The 22165-nt window shown below is 42.0% G+C and overlaps 1 protein-coding gene across 1 annotated transcript in view; it reads left to right on the top strand.

Annotated features, from left to right (window-relative positions):
* PACRG (parkin coregulated) overlaps positions 1-22165 on the top strand; it is a 1181602-nt gene that overhangs the window by 307087 nt on the left and 852350 nt on the right. The window contains exon 2 of the mRNA XM_086927307.1: positions 8303-8437. Within this exon, the coding sequence (XP_086783433.1) occupies positions 8303-8437 (135 nt within the window). The remainder of the gene's footprint in view (positions 1-8302; positions 8438-22165) is intronic.

The following is a 22165-nucleotide window of genomic DNA, read 5'->3' as shown; positions in this document are numbered from 1 at the left end:
AGATTTCTCACCTTTTGAATATCCCAGGCATCGGACTTGATGTGGAAACCTTTCAGTAGTTCTCTGCACCAGCAGGGGGTACTGGTTCATCTTGGTACCAGAAGCAATGCCACAGTGACGTTACTGGAGCCATAAAGTGCTCCAACTGACGTCAGTTCCCTTTTTTCCACGCCATCGATGCGGCTCCGGAGCATTGCTTACTTCAGAATTTTCTGGTTTTCATTAGACGATTTCTCATCTTTTTTTTTTTTAAGTGGTGCACTGCAGGGATGTCATCACTCAAACAGTCAGAGTTTAAACTCTGCAGGGAATGTGATAGGTAGCTGTGTATCACAGACCCCATGACATCCGTCTTTGATGCTTGAGGTCATATCATTACATAAAGTCATGAGATTCATGCAAGACTTTACACCCGAAGGTCTTCAAACAAAGGGATGCCAAGCTCTTAATAGACTGAGCTTCTGTTCTTACGTCCTCTAGGAGCCATGTGTATGATTACATTAAGGAGGCCTGGAAGGCCTAAAAGGGTATAAATATTAGGTTGATGTCTAATAGTCCTTTAGGGGTCAATTGTATGGTTGCAATACAATTCTAGCACAATGTGGGGATGCTTCTATAAATGCAGTTTGATGGTTCAAATTGCATAAATAACACACAAACACAGGTTTTATGCATTACACATGCTTTATTAGTTTGCCATAAGAATGCCAATGGTTACTGCTTGCAGTAGATATGTTTTATTATTCTTAAGTACATTTATGCTGGAGTATTGTTTTCCTAAGTACATCCATGGCAAAGTTACTAGACTGACTTGATATGTTGGTTTGGACCCTTTAGGGGCCAAAGGTGATCACACAATGTCATAGGTGATATTTTCCACCTGCCAATGTACATATTTGTCCATTATTGCGTTGTATTTAGTAGTGTGGGTGTGTGTATAATAAATATACTTCTCTTTTTTCTTAAGAAGAAGTACTGATTGAACAATCATTTATTGAGTGTTATTGTTGTGTGCCATTGAATGGTGATTACTAGCCCACACCACCTCCTTGAAATAGGCCTCTGATTGCCCTATGAAAGTCAAGTGCAATAATGGGGTGTTTGGTTCCCAGTGAGGACAATTGCCGACCTATTACTTGTGATGGCCACACAACTAATCACCAAATTTCCTACAATGCCATAATATGCAAGGCATCAGAAGTCCTAATATCTTAATCGAGTTCTAACATCCAGCTTCTCAATCCTCAGAACCCTCTCTCTCTCTTTTAAGAAGGCTCTGACAGAGGCAATCTTTGCAGCTTGGGATAAGCCAGCCTCTGCTTTTGCTGTTCGCTACTTGGTTGCCAGGAGTTATAGACTGGGCCTAGGAGACCCGACTTTCTTGTCTGCACATTCTTCACCAGAGTCTGGTTGTTCAGGTATTTTGTTATGTTAGTTGAATTTGTAACGTGCGCTAGCAGCCCAGTAGGTTATCTTGGTCCTAAAGCAAGTGCAAGACTAGCCTGGCTAAGGGCGTCAAGTGGGTCTTGTTCATCAAAATTGTCTGCTAGTGCGTTCTCTACCACTCCATCCGACAGGGGTATAAAAAGATCTTACAGTTTCCCAAAAAGTCTTTCTCAGCAGAGGCCATGGGACTTAAGTCACTCAATGTGACATCACTGATGGAGGATAGTCCCATGCTTTTTGTGACATCGCACAATTAGTTTTTCCAAATAGTCAGAATGTGTACTGTTGCATTTTACAGAGCTAATGAGAGATGGACATGCTACAGTGAGGCAGGTCAACCAGTCCAGCAGACTTTGTAGCGTGGGCTATGGGAATCTCTGCTGCTCTTCGACATCATGCCTGGTGGAGGAATTCTGGATTTTCAACTGATTTTTAGACTATTTTAATGGACCTTCCATTTAATGGTTTCGGCCTTTTCTAGAATAAAGCAGATTCGTCTTGGGACAGGTTTAAAGAAGCAAGGCCAATGCTGGGTAACTGGGTCTTCAAACACAGACTCAGGACTACCAACAAGTTAGAAAATGTGGGGGCTTCAGTAGATGTGTTTCCTCTTGAGAAAGACAACAGACCCAACTCCTTCAACAGCAGCAGCAGAATATGTAGTTCAGGAAAAATTAAGGTTGTGGCAAAACTAGAGGACTAACCTTGTCTCCTCGCTCCTCTTCATCCTTCTCCTTTTCCACCAGCAATGGCAAGAAAGCAGTCTGAGTTCACTATTGTCAGAACATGTGGTGCCTTTTTGTGGTCAGGTTTCCTCCTTTCCACAAACCTGGAAGGATATAACTTCAGACCTTTAGGCATTGCAGATTTTGGGAAGGAGGTATGCTTTGCCCTTTCAACAGGATCCCCCACTTATCCCCTCCTCTAATTCCCATCTTTTTGCAGACCATCTATGTATTTATCAGCAGGAGTTGAAGATCTTACTCCTGAAAGGGGCAGTGGAATTAGTGCCTGAGCGGAAATGAGGTTGGAGTGTTATTCCTGGTACTTCCTCATCCCAAAAAATTATGGTCGTTTTTATCCTATTTTAGCGATCAGGGTCTTGAATTGGTTCCTGCGCAAGGAAAAGTTCAAGATGCTGTAGCCGGATCAGGTGTTACTTGTGCTACAAACAAAAGACTGGATGGTGTCTTTTCATCTGCAGGATGTTTATTTTCATATAATGATGCTGCAATCGCATAGAAATTTCCTACACTTCTTGGTGGTAGCTGTACACTACCAATTTGTGATCCTTCCATTTGGCTTGACTACGGCTCCTTGAGTCTTCACTAAGTTTATGGCAGTTGTCGTGGTCCATCTCAGTCATTCATGAATGCCAGTATTTCCGTACTTGGGTGACTAGCTCCTCAGGGTCAAGTCTCCAGAGATGGTGCTGCACCACCTACAGATGATAGCATCTTTACTCCCCAAACTAGGCCTTTCCATTAACAGCCCAAGTCTCACCTGGAGCCCTCTAGGTGCATCCCATTCATAGGGGCAGTATCCCCCTCAGCGGGTACTAGATATTGAGGCTATGATTCGAATGCTTCAAAATATAGCACATGTTCCAATCCTGGTGATCTTATGCCTCTAGGTTTGCTAACATCCTGTATCCTCCTTGTCACAGTGCACACTAGCCCATGGGGCTTCTCCAGTGATTGCTCCGCAGTAGTTTCAACATGGCATGGTTCTGTCACATTCTTTGGTGATCTCAAGGATCACTGCAGTGGATTTGATGTGGTGGGGTATGGAGAAGAACTCAGTTCAAGGAATGTCTTTCCAGCTTTCTCCAAAATCGAGCATGGTGGTAACAAGCGTTTCCACTGAAGAGTGGGAGGTATCGGGAGGAAGTGGAGATCAGCTCAACCTGAGAGCAATGCTGCTGGCATTCATGGTCATTCTACTATTCCTTTGAGGCCAGTCATCCAGATCTAAATGGACAACATGACTGTGATGGGGTCAACAAGCAGGGAAGAGAGGGGGATAATCCTCTCTGCAAAGAAGCAATACATCTCTGTTTTGAATGCCAAAATATCAGCTCCGGTAGATTGCGGGCCATCTAGCCGATGTTCTGAATGTTACATCTGACAACCTGAATTGGTGACACCTTGCCGACCGTGAGTGGCTTCTTCACCCAGAGGTGGTCTGGCACATCCAACCCACTTTCTGCTTTGGAGCCTGCTTGGGGAGGCTATTCAAAAGGTGAAGAATCTACAAGAGAAATGTACATCATAAGAAAATTCACTTACCTTTGGTTACAATATTTCTGTTGGATTCTCTGCCTACTTGTACATTAAGCACCGACCACACCCTCCTCCCTGTACTGAAGACTGGTTTTGTTATGGACAACATAATAAGTTACCAATCAGATGTCCTTCTCATAATGTCCACCTCAGAGTTGTGTAAAGAATGGATGGGAAACGGATGTCAGTGTGCCAGTCTGGGCATTGTATGACCCCAGTAACATCTCAGTGGCATGTCTGTTGGCGCCAAAGTGTATTCAGTGCCCACTACCACTGCGTAGAGCTCTTGGAAAGTCTACAGGTCCAGTCTGAAACCTGGGGTATTAAAAAGGTGAGGAATCTGCAGGTAGATAGAATATCAACCAGAAATATTATTACTGAAGGTAATAAACCTTTTCTTCTGTTCCCAGTGTCACTGTTTGCTCCATTGTCTATTTCTGCCCGTCACAATCCCATTTATATATCTCTCTAGCCTGGGGCCAGTCTATTGCTTGCCCCCGGTGTCAGTTTTTTCCTACCTCATTATATACTTATGCTAGTCATGTGTAACTCTGCTCTAGAATGATTTCTCTCCCGTTATCAGTCATTGTCCCAGTGCATTTCCTGTCCCAGATTACCAGTTGTCTCCTGTCCCAGTGAATGCTTCTCCCGGACCTAATGTGAGCGGTGCCTTCCGTCCCTGTTACTTTGTAATTCCTGACCAATCACAAATGCATTGGGGCCAATCTCCCTGTGTCATTGTCCGTCATCTTTGTTCCAGCATCATTGCCTTCTGACCCAGTGCCAGTGTCTCCCTGTCTCAGAGTCACTATCTTCCTATATTGGTATTTCTCTCTCCCAATGTCTGTATGTGTGAGACCCTGTGCAGTGACACTGTGCCCCATTGTTTGTGTCACCCTGTCCCAGTGTCAACATGTACTGTGGTGCCAGTGTTTGTTTTCTCTGATCCAGTGTCAGTGTTTCCTTTTCCCAGTTTTGTCGTACGCAGGGGCGGCTACTGCCAAAATAAAGTGGTGGGCTGGGGCAAATAATATTTTTTTTTAAGCACTTACCTGTCGCTATCTTTGCTGGCCTCCTGGGTGCTCCTCTCTTCCCGAAAGATGTGCAAGGACGGGCACAGGCTCCCAGACTCCCCACCCAATCCAGACGCTGCTCTCATGCTATGAGAGTGGTGCCAGGATTGGTCTGAGCAGCCTGGTTAAGCGCTCACTAAGGGAATAAGAGCCTGTGCCATTTCTCCACCCAGCTGTACAATACTGCTGGGTTGGAGAAATCTATGTGTGCATGTTGGTTTGGCTGTCCTAAGAAAGCCAGCCAAACCGACATGCGCTCTTTCAGTGCTGCTGTCTGTCCACAGCCCGGCCCCACCTTAGACTCAGCAGCATCAGTTGTCAGTGAAAATTAAAACGATGATAACATTGTTTTATTATTTTATTTTTCATCAACTGTGGGCCAACACTCCTCAACCATTATAGAGGAGCTGCTGCTGGTTGTACGAATCTTCACATCCCAGCTTAATTCCAGGGACAATCAGTTTAAGTCACAAAAACAGAGCTTTCTCATCCCCCCACAATATGATGACCAAAATAATCAGAGTATTTCTAACTTCTCCTCCCAAAAGTCACCTGAGCTCTGGACAGCTCGTATGATAACATTGTACCCTTTCTATTAATCCCGATCTAGCCCTCCGACAGTTTTAGTAATCCAAACACGAATGCCTCTCGTCCCATCCGCATCATATGGTATGATGCATATGAGTGAATGAATATATTTTTTGTATTTGTGTAAATTAACTAAAATTGATAAAATAAATCCAGGAAAAGAATAAAAGATGAGGTAAGAACATGTGAGCGGAAAAATCCCAAAATAGTGCAAGTCTGCAAAATGCAACTTCATGAAAAAAGGAGTAAAATAAATGAATGTTAATTAAAATGGCTGTCCGGCAGAAATGGCAGTGATTAGGGTATTCAAATATTTTGCTGCCTGATAGCTGTAAAAATGATTTATGTTTACAAATTCCCCAAACCATGCCCCGTACAATGGGACAGTAGTAGTCAATTAAAATTCCAATGCATCTTTGCAAGTGGAGACCCCACTCAGCATGAACAGGGAGAGGTGTGGCAGAGCGCCCCATTGGCTGACTCGGAGCACGGGGTTCACTGTTCGATCCCTGGCTGCAGCTGCAGCTCAGCTTCATATGACTCTGGGTAATAGCTCACTTAATCTTCCTGATGGCCCCCAGCATCTTGAAACTTTAAGGGGTGATATGTTTGTACTTTACAAATATAGATTATCGATCATTATAATAAAGTGCGACGTGCAGGTAGAAACTCGGGTTAGCAGAAAAGCAGGGGAAGCACAGACTAATTCACTAATATTTCTCTCGTACTTTTAAGCCATTTGTATTTATTTTTTCTATTTCTGTCTTTATTTTTTTTGTTGTTCATCATGGAGATCATGGGTATGGGCAGTTTGAAATAACAGAAAGTAACATTGGAGAGTGGGTGGTGAGTGAGGCTTTACAGACCAGTTACATCAGTCATGTGAAATAGCAGTCAGCAGGCCTCAGAAAATGTTAAGGGTGCCAGCATACTGTGTTGTGGGTTAAGGTGGTTCGAATATTCGCCCTCACACACTTGTGCAGTTCTTTCTTCATTGGATTGTGTTGGTTTTTTTTAAGAAGACGACAGATGCTCTGTCTACCCACATGCCAAACAGAACATGTCAGAGTCCTGTCGAACAGGTGTCGGCCATGTGCCTCAGTCCTTCTCTAGTCTAGGGGGAGGGAAGGAGGGAGAGGGGGAACAGCTGTAGGAGCTTGGAAAGACGGACCACTACTTTGCCCTCTGATTTTACCAAATAATTGCCACTTATGTTTGTACAGCTGTGGCTGCTGGCAGCACTCGAAAGCTCTCCTATTACAGTGCAAGATGAGCTTTCTTGTGCAGTTAAAAACACCGATACCTAATTTATCAAATGTTGCATTGTTGGTTAAACTTCCTAAGTGAGGAGCCAGGAGCAGTGCCAAAACAAGAAATGTGTAACTGGTGGAAAGGTGGGCTTCAGCCAGGTGACTGTCTCCTAAACCCAATTCTAACTATAGTCGAAGAAATGATGACAGATTATGCATGGATGCAGCTCTCACTATTTGCATTTAGTTGATTCGGGATTGTAAACACTAGTTGTGATTTTAGTTCAGCACATGGTTAGTGCTAATAGAAACAGTAGCATAGATACAGTTCAGATTAATCTAATAAAATACGTCACATGCAGTTAATGTTGATTCAGAATTGACAAATAAATGTAAGTCTGTTTTTAAGGAATAAATGTTTGGCTTCTCTGCAACTTTCAAGCCATTTGGGCTCTGGTAGCTACATTCCATGAAACTCAAAGGTTGTGTGTAAAAAAATATCGTAAACAGAAGTATTATTGTCTGTCAAATATCATATCCTAAATAATGTTTATTAAAAAAAATAGGACACTATTGATGCGAGGCGAAATTCTGGCTAGGATGTTCTGATACCAGTCCCCCACAAGCACAAGGCATCTACAGGGCGTCGTTTTTTTTTCTTGCACTAGAGCCAAGGAAGGAAGGAAAAAAAACAAATGTTGATAGAAGGCCTATCCTGGTAACGTTAAGAAAAGCAGTTTTCACCAAGTAGACCTCAACTTCGAAAAAGAGGAGAGACAAGTTATAGCTGATGCAGCAGAGGTGACAAGTTTGTGGATTGTGACATGATGAAATAAAAATAAATTCCCTAACATTTATTAGGCTCATGGAAGTTTGCCAGTGTGTTGTGCTATACCAGAGTTTATCATTCTTTATGCTGTTGTTCGCTGCCAAATGATTATTGCGAAAGTATCACTAGTTACGAATTGATCAATAGCATAAATAAAAAGATGCAGAAGAAATAGATAATGATTTCTCAGTTTGTATTTCTTTCCACGAGAGTAGCTATCATCCCCTTTGTTCATCTCCACGCCCTTAGGGTTATGATACTTAGCAACTGCAGTTCTGTTGGATGTTTGTAATAAATAGTCCCTAGGAAGGGTTTTTTCTTAGAAGTGCTTGGGCGCTTCTTCCTATTGGACAAGCCACATATCATCGGTGAATTTCTAGTCCGTTTTTCTGCTAAAATATACAAATATTTTTAAAGGTGTGTTCATAAAGTAGACTTTTCCATAGAACTCGTGCTATTTCACACTGCTTTAAAATATACTTCTGTTGTCCGAAAATTGTGCCAATTTGACGCCAAATATATCTGCGTTGCTCCAAAAGGTTCCTCTTCCCCCCCCCCCCCCCCCCAAAAAGTTTGTAATATGCTCTAGAATACCACTCTATTGTCAAAGAAGTCATTCAATTATCTTTCCAATTTCTCTCTCTCGCTTGGACCCAGTTTTATCCGGCTTTAGCTAAAAAATGACCCTCACATGAAGAGAATTTCAAATGTATTTCATTTCATTAGAGATACACTTATCAACCTTTTTCGCTCACGCCCATTCTGCTGCCCCCTTTTAAATACCTATGGTGTCAATGAAGCATGATGAGATATATGTGTTTTCCTTTTTCACAGGTCAGAGGCCCTCCGGCCGCAGGAGCGTTCAAAGAAAGGCCCTCGAAGCCCACGGCCTTCCGCAAGTTCTACGAGCGCGGAGACTTCCCGATCGCCCTTGAGCACGACACGATGGGAAACAAAATCGCCTGGAAGGTACGTGAGCGCACAGCTGCCGCTGCCAGCTGCACTTATTAAAGTGACATCTCAGATAGCCAAACAAAGTTGGCTTGTAAGTAAATAAACTGAAGTAATTTCTCAGCAAATGAAAGGTGGTGGGAGGAGGCCGTTAGGAGACAAGCCCCAGGAGCCAGCCGTCCGCCTTGGCTAACAATTAAATTATATCCCGCGAAAGGGAAGATGACAGAGCGGCTTTGCCTCAGAGAATTGCAGGCTGCCGAATCCATCTCTATTTTTATGAGTGCCTGGCAGCCCGGCCGATTTCAGGCCGTCCATCAAGCGAGGGAAGTGCCCGGATGCAGTGAGCTGGGGCCATTTATCAGGCCCGAATTTCACCTTCCTGCAGAACGCTTCCAAATGGAAGCTTTAATTACCTAAATGGCTAAGCTCCCCTGCAAACGCAGGACGGAATACCACCGAAAGCGGATTGTCATTCCGCGGCCGTCCGCGCGTGTCAGGCGACGTAATCGCTGTCCTACGTGCCTCAGTTAGAGGCCGACCTACCCGGCTGAAATCATTACGGCACCGACGTCTCTCTGACAAAAGGTTAATTGGCTTCAAAATAAATGTATTGCCTAATGACTCCATTCGAATGCGGCGGCGTTTCCCTCTAAAAGGCCCGCTGATGTTATTTGTAAAAACCTGCCAATCCCCCAGCAGACCAGAGCGAGTTTTAAAATTTAATTTGAAAAACCGAAGCTGATCTTTAGCCTCCTCCCGCAATTTAATTATTGCTGTTGTCCAAGGACGGTTTCCCTCCCCCGCCTGTGATTTGTCAGTCAGGGACTACATTTTCTTGGGACATACAAATATTGTGATGGATGTAAATACAAATGGTGTGCAGTAATGAAGGCGGCTGGTTGAGACCCTGGCAGCAAATGGAATTTGTATGTCTGTGAATCGTGTGAATTTAGGGTGTGCAAGTGTGCTTGTAAGTTCATAGTTGCCCTGTGCATGCTATTCACCAGGGCCACTTGAATTATACAGCATAATGCGGCTCATGTGATGGTATTACTTCCTTATTTTGTAATTTTATACTGGTAAACACTGACTGGGAACATTTTTGCCTCATCACTACCAGCTTAACACCCAAATTGGGCAATAAGGAGCAACAAAACAGAAGACCGGGCAACCTTTGCAGAGGGCTTTCCACCGCGTGGCAAGACTTTTCACCTCATTTTTACTAACTTTTCATTCACTTGAACTAGAAACATGTTTTTGTTTAAATCTGGACAATATGTGCCATACGATGGATCATGTGGCAGATGAAGCAAGTTCATAGTTATGAGGAAAATGGCCAGCCTGTAAAATTCCAGTGGCCCTGGTTATCATTGTATAAATACGGGGAATAATTGTTAACTCAATGAAAAGGCACCCCACACACATTCAGGAGTGTGATATGTTATATTTTGCATGATTGTAAGTCGAATGTCTAATGTATTGATAAAAAAAGTATCACCCCTGCATATGTGATATCATAAAATATGTGTTTAGTAATTGCCATAAAGCAGTGTGATCTTGTATAGTCTGATTTGCAGAAACTGAAGTGTGGCACTGGTTTTATGTGGCGTACTGTCATTTAAATAGAATATTCTGGTAATAATACCACTGTCCCACTCAACTCACAAGTTCCTCTCCCATTTGGTAAGGGGACTGAGTCTAGTTTGCTGTGTACATTAACATTACCAGATGTAGATAACTTCAAAACTTAATGGCCAAGGTCAGTAAATGAGTGTCAAGGTGATGCACAAGTTGCCTGTTCATACTGAGCTAATACCAGTTAATTTTTGTTCAAATCGCTTATTTTGACAGTTTATCCTAATCAACCAAAAATAAAAAGGTTCTTTCTGAATGTCAACATGCAAAGAATAAAGGGGTCTCCTGTGGTCTCAGTAGTGCCAGGTTCATTTACAGCTCCCAAGTATACCTCTTTAAAAGCAGAAACTATTGGTTGACCTTAGTGAAAGTTAACCTGTGTGAGTTAAAGAGGATCTGGGAGTAGTTAATACGTATTGACTAAACAGAGATACCATTGGGCCTGTCATCCAGTTATTTCTTCAAACACTTTCAGAACCCTATGAATGTCTGGTCTTGAACTGGTAGTCACTCAAGGTAGGCAGTTTCTTTGAGCAGCTTGCCAAAGTACTTTGCTTGTTTTATCCTTGGATGGCTGTGGAACTAGAATGCCATATCCATCTGAAGTGACTCAGTTACGCAACAATCTATTTTCTTCAGTGGTATACACTAAATGTGAAATAAAACTGCTGCGCTGCCCCGCTGGGAAGCATCCCTCAGGTGCAATGCCTATGTCCAATCGGAATCTCTTTAAATCGCTTTAATCAAAAATCAACCATAGTGTTTCAATTTAACTTATTTATTCATCGTTATTCAATATGGTTGTCTCTTACCTATAGATTCATCACGCATCCATTCTGCGATTCCTTATTAGCGAAAAATAAGGATTCGCTAATAAGGAATAACAAAAGGCAATGCATGAAGAACTCGCGTAAAAAATAGCGATTTCTTAACATTGCTTAATTGTGACTCGCAAATTGCGAGTCACAATTAAGGAAAACCTCCCCATTCATTCCTATGGGCCTAGAGGCCCATAGGAATGAATGGGAAGACATTCTCAATTTGAGATTCTCAATTAGAGAATCGCAAATTGAGATTGCAATTTCAAGGGTGCCAGGGTGTCAAAAGGACACCCTGTTGCACCCCTGAAATCTGCATATGGGTACATCTTGCACACACACATGCCCTAAGGGCATGTATGTGTGTAAAATGGAACTTTGAAAAATGCACTTTAGTGCATTTTTCAAAGTTTTTGCAAATTATCATGAAGTTCAACTTCATGGTAATTTGCTCCCCCACATTAGCGAAATCGCTATTTTCTTTACTTTAATGCATTGCATTTAAGGAATCTAAATTTGAGATTCCTTAAATGCAATCACAATTTAAGGAATCGCAATTTTACGATTTCTTAAATTTCGATTTTTGCATTTGGAATGATGCATCCCAAATGCAAAAATACCGGTCGCAAAGGGGCAGATTCTAAGAATCTGCCCGTTTGCGACCGGTTTTTAGCTTGATGCATCTATGCCTTAGATTCATGAATTGTCCACATCATTCATGTAGAAACAAACGGGTGAACCGCAGTGAAAAGGCTGGCTGTGATCCAGCATCGTAGTCACACCAGGGACATGCTTTATGTGCTGAGGGCCTCCGCCGCTCTACCAGCCCATCGGATTGCTGGCGGACGGTGTTCCCGATTCTGGCAGTCAGAGCTCCCGACCGCCACAATCCTGCCCGCCATAATAAAATCAAAAAACAAACCTCCCACACACATTACGCCCAAATCGAAGTAACAAACACACCACCACACCAACACACAGCATACAAAACCCAAAAACCAAACAAACCGACTGGCCAGGTCAGCAAGAGGCAAAAAGGTCCAGACTCACGGCGTGAAAGGAAAACCCCCATAAACTATGGACACAATATACAAAACTTACAAATGTGACAACAGTCAAGTCACTTAGGTGAGGCTGGCATAATACTCACAATTGGACGTGCACAGCTCCAGCAAACTCCATGTAATAGGACAAATATATACCTATGATCAAGCACTGGGACACTAAGGTCCCAAAACCACTTAACAATGTAATTTGGGCACTTAGCTCCGACAATGAGCATGTGATGGTGAACGCACTTCGAATGTTCCATAACCGGGGCGCTCCCATAAGGTAATGTTCACTTAATAGGGAAACACAGATCCCTATGATCAATGACGGGGCACCTAGCTCCCAAACCCACTCAAAATGAACTGAGGCACTCTTGAAATAAAGCAGAAGCATTTAACTACACCAACCCACAAGCTAGCGCAACATGGAACACACCACCCTGTGAAACAAACATTTGAGTACTCATCGCTACACAACCTAAACATAGTAGGGGCATACTAAAATTCAACACACCACAAACATAAGAGTGAATACACTAATTCAAATAAAGATTTTACAGTGAATTCACGCACACACCAAATGAACAAGTGACAGATATAACAAGTAGTAAAACAATAGATGACTGAAAACTTAATGTCATCCCATACATAACCACAAACGGATGGGAGACTTAATTAAAAAGAAATAAACATCTCATCAAATGCATTAAATTAAAAACTGACTTGTGACATTTTCCCAATTCTGGACTCCTTGCTCCCAGTCTTGGCCCTTAATGCCCGTTGCTCTTTCATTCAACTCCTTTTAGTTCAAACACCAGGGCTTGATCTTTGCCCCCGACCAACATATTCCACATGGCAAATGAACACAGCGACATGCAGGACATGTTAATAAACAGTACCTTGACTAAAGTAATGTTGAGTGTCCTGCAAGAAACGAGCAGCAATTACATGTCCATAAGCATAACTCGTCACTGCCATCATCGGAGGAAGGCGTTTCTGAAATCTCAATTAAAAACGTGGTTGGCAGAGCCCTATGGCAGGAAGACTGGCAGCAAACAACATAGTGCAGTATAAGATGGTGGCACGTTCAATACGGCTCACCGTATGGCTCACGGCACGTTTGTGCTGAAAAGTGACTGTCAGCAGCTTAGAGTCTCGCAGGCACACCAATGTCATAGAGGCATTCATGAACAAGCTGCATGAGTCCAACACGCAGGTGAGGGTGCACAAGACATGTGCTACACGTGCCTGAATTTAAAAGAAAATTCAAAGTGGAGAGCAACTGCCACGTGTCTAACGTTGAGGCGGAGGACAGCATTCTGCTGTAACTTACATAATGCGCCACAAGCAGAGCCACAAAAATGTACAAGCAGTGCCGACTTTCCAACAACACGTCGCTCCCCCTGCAGTAGTTTTCCAGAGGTCACACCTCATCACTAGGCATCTGCCAGAGCCCCTTCACACAGATGTATGTCGTTACTACGCATGCTTTAACAAGGCATGCCTTCACCACGCAACTTACACAACGCAAGTCGTTACAACGACTTGCGTTGGGGGGCGCTGGATAGTGAATGGTTTAATTTACTATTCCAACTCCAGTCCCCATGGATAGTAGGGAAGGTTTTGGATAGTAAATTAAACAATTCCCTATCCTACAGCGCCCCCAGCGCAAGCCGTTGTAACGACTTGCGTTGTTAAAAGTTGCGTGGTAAAGGTAGTGCGTGGTAAAAGTTGCGTTGTAAACGCTGTTCCCCCCTTCACACCATAGCAAATGCCATCTAAAACCAAGTAATGCAGAGCTTTTTCTCGGTGTATCTTTCGTAGAGGGCACACTTCACAGCCCAACACCCCTTTAACCACTCCTTACCAGTCAGTTGAGAGGTAAACAGTACTTTAAAAGTTTAGCTTTTCCACACTGTTAGAAACACAATTTCTTGACAGGCTGCTTCACACTCCACACAGCTCCTTGTCACCTTGAAAGCATGCGGATCTGAAATCGTAGGTAGATTCCTTATCCACGATGTACACCGAGCGGGACACAGAAAGGTCAAATGCTGACACCCCAGCAAGCAGTTGGTTATTGCTCCTCATAAGATAAACTGACATGCAAGAAAATCATTCTTCTCTGTTACGATGGTCTTTAAGCAAAGTAATACTTGCCAGTGTATCATTAACCTTTGAACTGGGGTTTGTTTTTCTTGTGTCAAACGCCTTGGGGAACAGGCTGTCCAGATGACCAAGAACACTGGAGGAGTTAAGCAAGGCTTTGTCCTTTAGTTCCAATATTTTTTTAAGTAAAGTCCTTAGTTCCAGTAGACTCTTTGAACACAGTCTCTCTTCAAAGGTGTAGGTTCTTTTTTTCAGCTCAAATTTTTTTTTGTAAGTTCCTTAGTTCCCTTATACATAGACTCTTTTCTGCATGCTGTAGGTTCTTTAAAAATTGTCGCCAAAATGTTGTAAATAATCGTAGCGTAGTCCTTGTAGTTCCGTGTAAGTAGTTTATTTAGGTAAGAAGACGAGGATAGAAACCCCACCAGGAGCAGCCTTCTGCCGCTCAGCCCTCCATCCAACTGACAGTCTTACACACTCAACATTCTAACAAGCTCTCACACCAAACATTCTAGGCTGAGCAGCAGGAATAAGTAAAACAATGGTATATTCTTGGCCGGTGCCAAAGAGTCAGCTGTAGAATAGCTGTCCTTGACTTTCTGCTCTGTTGGGTGTTATGTGGTGATCTATTGTGAATACCAGGTCTCGGTGAGATGAACTTTGTTTTCATGACTTTATTTTTTTTTGGGAGGATCTGAAGAGCGTTTAATTGCCCTGATTAATTACCTAGTGAGATGGTCGTTTTGCAGGTGCATATTTGAAATGTTCTTGGCATGGGCATGCTGCAGCACTTTGATGATTGGGAATTTTAGAGAATGTTTGTTCCGTCTATGTAGTCCACTATGTTTAACTGAGGGCTAAGGACTATCAGTGACCTCTTTTAGAATGATTTTCTCATACACCCAGACCCTGCAGCAGGGGCAACTTGAGGTACGTCTCAGGTCTTTCTGCTTCTTTGTGCTGTGGCATCTGTAATAATTTTTTATGTGTTGTGCCGTTGTTACCTCATCTGTGGTTTGTTGTGCTGCACTTTTGAATAGGACAGGCTCTGAAGGGAGCATTCGTCTGTGTGACTGTTTTGCTCACTTTGAGTATTTGTTCAGAGTTGGCAATTGGTGAATTGGTGTGTGCTACGTGTGTTTTATTGTGAGTTCCAACTGTGGTTGGTGTCCATTGTATAATGTTCGAGGGCCTGTGTTGCTTGGTGTGTCTCCTGACCTTTCACAGGGATGTGTGTGAGCTGAAGTGCATTTGTTTGGCAGCTGGCTGGACTTTTCTTGCTCTCTGTGTCTCTCTCTGGAAATTTACCTGAAGTTGCAAGCTGCAGATTTCACCGATTTTCTATTAAAAAAGCATCCTAAATATACAGCTCTTTTTGTTGGAATGGATTTGGAAAGAAAGAAACCTACAATATTGCTAGCAAGACGAATTGTTTAATGCGGCTTGGCAGAGAATTATTCAGGCAGTTGGTAGAAGACACGCATGTATGTATGTTGTGATTTCTCGTGGAAACCGCTGACATCTGGTCGTCTGTCCTCTGGTAGAGTAGAGATCAATAACAAAAGCTGCCCCCTTTCCGTCGCTGTTGGCAGATAAGTTGTCTTTCATTATCAGCTTGATGAAGAACTGATGGGAGTGACGAGTGTTATATGATTAAAAGATGCATACTTTCACAGGCCTTAATCCTAAAAGGACTAGGGCCTCACATATTTAAATACATTCTATGAGGTTTTATCCAAAGCTCATTGGCTACAAGGAAGATGTATGGGTCGGCAACTATATGAGGGGGTTTCTTTGTGTATCGGTGAGGGTTTATTTATCCGTTTGTTCGTTGATTTTATCATTGGCCTGTATATTTTTTTGCACTATTGTATTTTATATGAAATATGATTTTATGTGGTCTTTTAGCCGAATAAAGGTTGATGGATGGATGGATTGATTGAGTGATTGATTCGATGAGGGTATAGTGCTTAAGAACTCTGCTTTCAATTTGTAGAAATAGGGTTGTGGACTAAATCCCATATGACAAATATTTAATGACTAAGAAACACAACAAATGATTTTAAGTGTTTTCGAGAGAACACAAAAATAATGAAGCAACAATACTAGAATGAAATCAGGGGCCATATTAATCATTTGGCACAATTTCCCTGTTTGCGCCGCGGTGCACCTTTCAAAAAGTAAGCTTGTCTCAAATAGGAACAGTGCACTGTATTACCAAGAATGCCTGCCCCAGGGCAGCGGCAAACTCATGCTGCCCTCCGGCCAGCGTGTTCAAGTAAAATAGAGTGGCTGCTTCAAAGCCGCTCCATGTTTCACAGTGCAAGAGGCAACCCACCTGCTCTTCAAAGAGGGATTAGAGAGCTCCTTGCTGGTGAGTACAGTGAGTGAGAGCACCTGCCATGGGGGTTATCTGGAGTTCCATGGGACTACCTTTTACCCCTCCAGAAAGCTGCCCTTAAGAGGCTCATTGAAAGTGTGCAACCTTTTTGTGACACTCTTTCAGTGCGCCTCCTAAGGGCATGTTTGCCTCGGCACCTGCATCCAGAGTCGACGCAGAGGCACACCCTCTCATGATAGTGATGGCTCGCTTGTAGAGCCAGTGCTATTAATATTACAGAAGTGTATACACAAGCGTCTTCGGGCCCTTCTGTAAACCATTCTGCCCCAGGGCGCATAAAGTGGGTGCACATCCCTGTTGCACCCCCGGGGCACATTGTATATTACGGTCCCTAGTCTTTTTTTTTTACATTGAAGCTAACAGCAAAACTGTCTGCAGGACCTATTGACTACGAAATACGTCAGCCCCCTTCAACAATTTGCTTAACTGGGCCAGCCTCTTTTTGCCATTGGGTTGATCCATTTTCAATGATATCATAGATCAGCCCAAGCTATTGGCTGTTTGGTGTTTTTTCCAACACTCTCAGAAGTGCATGTAGTGCAATACTTTGCAAATTGTTGTACATCCAAAACTATACTTACCCGTCGCACTTTTTGTTACATTAAATTATTTAACTCATAAAAAGCATTTTATACAGTAGAAGCCTTTTTTATTGCATCAGACTTGTCCCCAAATTGCTTTTCGTTTATCACATGGGATGCCATTTTGAAGTCAGCCATCCAGATGTAATAGCAAGCAATTCGAAGTTGTGTTCTAGAGATGCACACTTTTAATATGTGGCACTTATTAACATCACTAATATTCCATCCACCAATACCACACCACCAATATCACCACTACTATGACTACTAACAACTTATACCATTGACGTCACCACAATCACCACCATTATCAACTCCAACAATACCACCCATACCACCCATACCAATAACGCCACCACCAATACCTTCACTAATATGTCTACCAAAACCATCACTACCAGTACCACCACCAAGACCACACCACCACCTCTACCAAGATCACCACCACAATTTCACATCACCACTTAAACCACAACCACCAATACTAGATGCACCAATACCAAAACTCATATAACCATCAATAGCATAAATACCACAGATACAACAGCACGGCCAACACTTTCACTAGTACCACTATCATCACCACCACAATGTTCCACCGCCAATACCAGACCACCTCCGCTAAGCATTGGCAAAGCCACTAGGTCGTCATTTAATTTGATGTAGCTTGGAAACATAATTTGTGCATGCTTGTGTACATCAAAGCCAGACCTTGACGTTGCTAATAATTTATTTCTTGCTGTTCAAACAAATGTTGGCTTGTTATTTTGATGTGCTTGTGTATGACTACCTTTTCTTTTTCTTGAACTATTTTCATCCAACCTCTACCCAGAGTCATAGTAGTGTCTAAGAGGGTCCACCAAGTGAATGATGCCACAATACATCTCACCCCCAAGCAGACATAGTCAAACAGTCAACATTCTGCAATGCCAGTGATTTATAGGGATGGGTGACTGTGTAGAGAGAACTGTTTTTTTAATGTACTATTTTTATGACTTACATTTTACAGTGGGGCGAGTAGTGTGCTGCTTTAGCTGACATTTGATTTGGCGTTGATAGCACAATCAGCAAACAATCCCATATTTAGGCTCCTAGTCTCCCATCAAATTCTGTATTGTTTGGGCCCGCTTTGGATGTAGTTGGCAGATCCCCAACCATCACACCCAAAGATATTAAAACTACTATAATAAAATGTTTTGTTTGCTTTTCCAAACAAAGAGTAAACGTTTTTGATGTTTTCTTCAGGAAAACTGCAAACCACTCTGAATGTTTCTAAGTATATTCATATGTGATAGTTTGCTATTTACTTTGCTGATTATTTAGTGCTCTCTTTGAACGTATTTCTAAGAATATAATGGAAAGTGCTATAGCAATAATGAAGGGACCCCCTCTATTATTATTTTTGGTCAGGGAAAAGAGGAGATTGAAAAGAACACACAATATTGTATATTTCCCTCACAGACCGTTATGTTTTATCAAAACATTCTCTTTTTTTATATTTTTTTATATACACTCATTGTTATTTTCTTTTATCAAAACCTTTTTCTTTTATTTGGGAATGATTGTTCTATACACTTCTACAAAAACACATTTTTACATAATTCATCTTGGTTAATAAAATCACAAAAACATTTCTTTTAGGCAGTGATTGTTAGCATGTATAATGCGAGACCAGTTTATAGAAAAAAATACACACAAACACACACCCCTGGATAAGATTTAGTAAAGTGGAATTACAAGACTTCCCTTGGCCGAAGTACTGAGAGATTAAGCCCAAAAATTAGTATTGGACACGAAAATAGTCAAACATAAACATAAACATAAACATTTGTGTGTATAAAATATATCAAGTTTATTAAAATAAGACATTTAAAAACCTTTAAAAACAGATCATCATTTCATAGACAGAATCATCACAGTTCGAAATCATTTATAACTGACAAATTATCCTATTCTAATCAATCATCTATACACAAATCATCGCCTGAATTAAAATAATCACACATAGAAAGATAATTCGAGAAGGAAAAGGAGAGACAAACAAAGACACAACAATTTGTCATGAGAATTTGCACATCAGAGGTATTATTCAAAACTCAATCCTAGACCGCTTAGTATGTATTGTTCTCAGGATGAGCTTGATTGCTCGATTGTGCGATGTTGGGCGTCGACGCGTTTCAATGGACTTTTCAATAATATACCATCTTTATCAAGACAAAAGATAAATCTCTCCTATTTTATGGCACTGGATGGTTGCCTCAAGTAAGGAAATCCTGTTGGTAAACATATTGAAATCAGTATATTGCATAGTAGTCACAAGGGATCATTTCTATGTTGCCTCTAATGAGAGGAGGTCCGTCGTTGGTAGCCACAAAAATACAGTCCAAGATTATGTATTGTGAGCTGCAGATTGGTGTGTATATGCCCGCTGAGACGAGTGCCAAGAACACCATGCATCACATAGGCTTATGGAGTCAGCCCAGGTCAATAGACATGTTGAGTGAGTCCGACGGCCGGGGCGGAGGGCAGCTGAGGTGTCCCATCCGGGGTCCTGGACAGCATTTAAGTCACCTCCCAGGAGGGTAGTCCCCGGGTGAATGGCATCCAACAAGAAACGGAGGGCTTGGAGGGTCGGGTTGCAGCAACTGTGGAGAGATGTAACATGAGATGAAGTTGTACTGTCTAGCAGCCATACAGCCCTCAACACCTACATACCTCCCCCGGGGCTCCTCATGCATCTTGGTTTCTTTCAACTCCCCTGGAACCTCTGGCAAAGCCTGAGGGAAAAACCCTATCATAGCCGAATTGTCCTAAAAAGGGGCAGTGAGTACCTAATAGGTGGGTCTCCTGCAATAGGACTATATGTGGCTTGAATCAATTGATGTAGCGCAAAACAGTGGCTCGCTTGATACGGTCAAACAGGCCATCAGTATTCCAAGAGAGTATCGTGATCATGGGTCCCTCAGCAGTCCGCGGTCAGGCAGCGGTGCACCTCCGTTAATGTCGCCATCTTGGTCCCGTTCGCTCGCTAGTCTGACTCCGCGGCGCGGGTCCAGCCGTCTTGCCACAACCCCAGGAACCTCAGGAAGAACTGCATAGGCACTTCCTGTGTCTGGGGAACGGATAAGGGTAAGGATGGATAGATGTCGGGCCATGATACCGTTACTAAAGATTGACCTCCTTGGCCACACCCCCTGCTGCTTCTTATATTTACTCACTGTTATTTAAAGTGGAGAACATTACAATGTAATTGTGACTGAGAGATGGAGCTAGAAAGCTCCGCTTTAAGCAGGGTGCCAAACTGTATGTACTAACTTTTGAGCTCCCTCTCTCTCGGGTAAAGTTGTGAGGAGTGTACAATTTTTTATTGGATTTTTTTAAAAGATGTTTTTTATTAATGTATTGAGTAACTGTACTGCATTGTTTTTGGGAGGTTGTTCCTGCCATGTTCTCTTCCCATTGCAAAGGTAATAGTGACAATAAAAAGTGTTCAAATTGAACTTGTTTTCGCATTACGTTGGAAACTCTTTTAGGGGGCTATAAATATTTATATTAATTGTGTTGATTGCTGAGCGATTTTTACTTGTCAAAAATTTGTATCACTTTTTGGGATTTAAGACATTGTCTTTAAGAAAAGCAGATTAATCTCAGGAATTTTTGATGGTTATTAATAATGGTTGCCCAAAAAGTTCCACAGAAGGTAAATTCACCATTTACATCCTGATCCATTTCAGACTTTACGTGGTACATGTTGATAAGACAGCACATTTGGCACAGTGGTAGTTTGGTAATCGATTCCACAGTGCTTTATATTCACTAGTATCTCTTATACAAGCATGGTAGAGTGATTAGTAGGAAATCAATACTCTAAGAGCCCAGCAGACCGACATGTATTTAGGTGACATTAACATAAATGGATGTCTATGCTGAAATTGAATTATCCGAGTGCTGCCCAAATGAAGGAAAATTGAAGTCCCATTGTGTCAATCTGAAAGGAAAGGGTCACATCAGAGATTGCTTTTAGCAGAAGAGAGGTTAGTGCCCCTTAAAGAAAACAACCGACATAAAAATATGATGGAAATGCTTTGTTCATTGGCTGAAACATGTTGCTACAGTTCCAGAGAAGTCATGTTATAGCTACAAATACAGTTTAAAGGATTCTGAAGTATTTTTTTTACAACACAGAAAAATCTGTAAAAACATCACTATATACATATGTGTACTCAAGTGATGATACAAGTGTGGACACTAAGGCAGGGACAGGTTCAATGTTTTGCCTGCGGTGTGGGACGAAGGAAGAAAGTGGAGCAGCTAGATGTTAATTGTGCATTTTTATTGGCCATTAGCGGGAATATAGAGGCTGTTTTGATAACCACTCGTGTGGGTGTCAACATGTTTTATTCACTAAAGTAATAATCAGGTGTGGGCTTTCATCAGCACCGGCAAATAATACAGACAGAAATAAATAAATAAAGCAGAATAGACAACTGAACCACAGTAAGTGCAGTATTGTTTGTGATCTGTTTGTGGATCTACAAATCCTCAGTGTAAACTAAGTTTGGTGATAAAGCACCTTTACCTTGAAAATACTGATTCGATTTGATTTAAACCTTTATTCGGGAGGTTAAAAACAGTCATAAATGTGCATATAGAGTATCATCAATACATATACAACATAAAAATGCACATGTAAACTAAAAACAGGCAATTAAGAAACAGCTCCCCACCTCATTTTGTTCACGTCTAACACACAATACTTTTCCTGAAGTGTATTGCCCCCTATACAAAAAAAGTTCATCATTAAAACATACAGAGGGGTTTTAAAATGCAAACTGGAAGCTCAGTGCTGTTTTGTACTCTCTACTATTTTGTACAAGAAAAATTGGTTTAAGATAATATCTACTTAGGTTCTTATAAAAATCACAAAATAACATAAAGTGGTGTGTGCTTTGCTTAGACCGACCATCACAGGGACAAGGTGTCATATCCGGTGGGTGTACCTTAATTTCAGGGAAGCTAAGAGATGATGTACTGTGCCTACACGCAATCTGGTCAAAACAAAACTGTGCTGAATGATATTCATGCAAAGCAGGTAATATTGACAACCATCCTGTAAGTAGATCAACATATAAAAGCAACATTTGGCTTCC

The sequence above is a fragment of the Lissotriton vulgaris genome, chromosome 6 (genome assembly GCF_964263255.1).
Source record: "Lissotriton vulgaris chromosome 6, aLisVul1.2, whole genome shotgun sequence".
Classification (NCBI taxonomy): domain Eukaryota; kingdom Metazoa; phylum Chordata; class Amphibia; order Caudata; family Salamandridae; genus Lissotriton; species Lissotriton vulgaris.
Note: the sequence above shows the minus strand (reverse complement) of the source record. Positions and strands in the feature narration are given on the sequence as shown.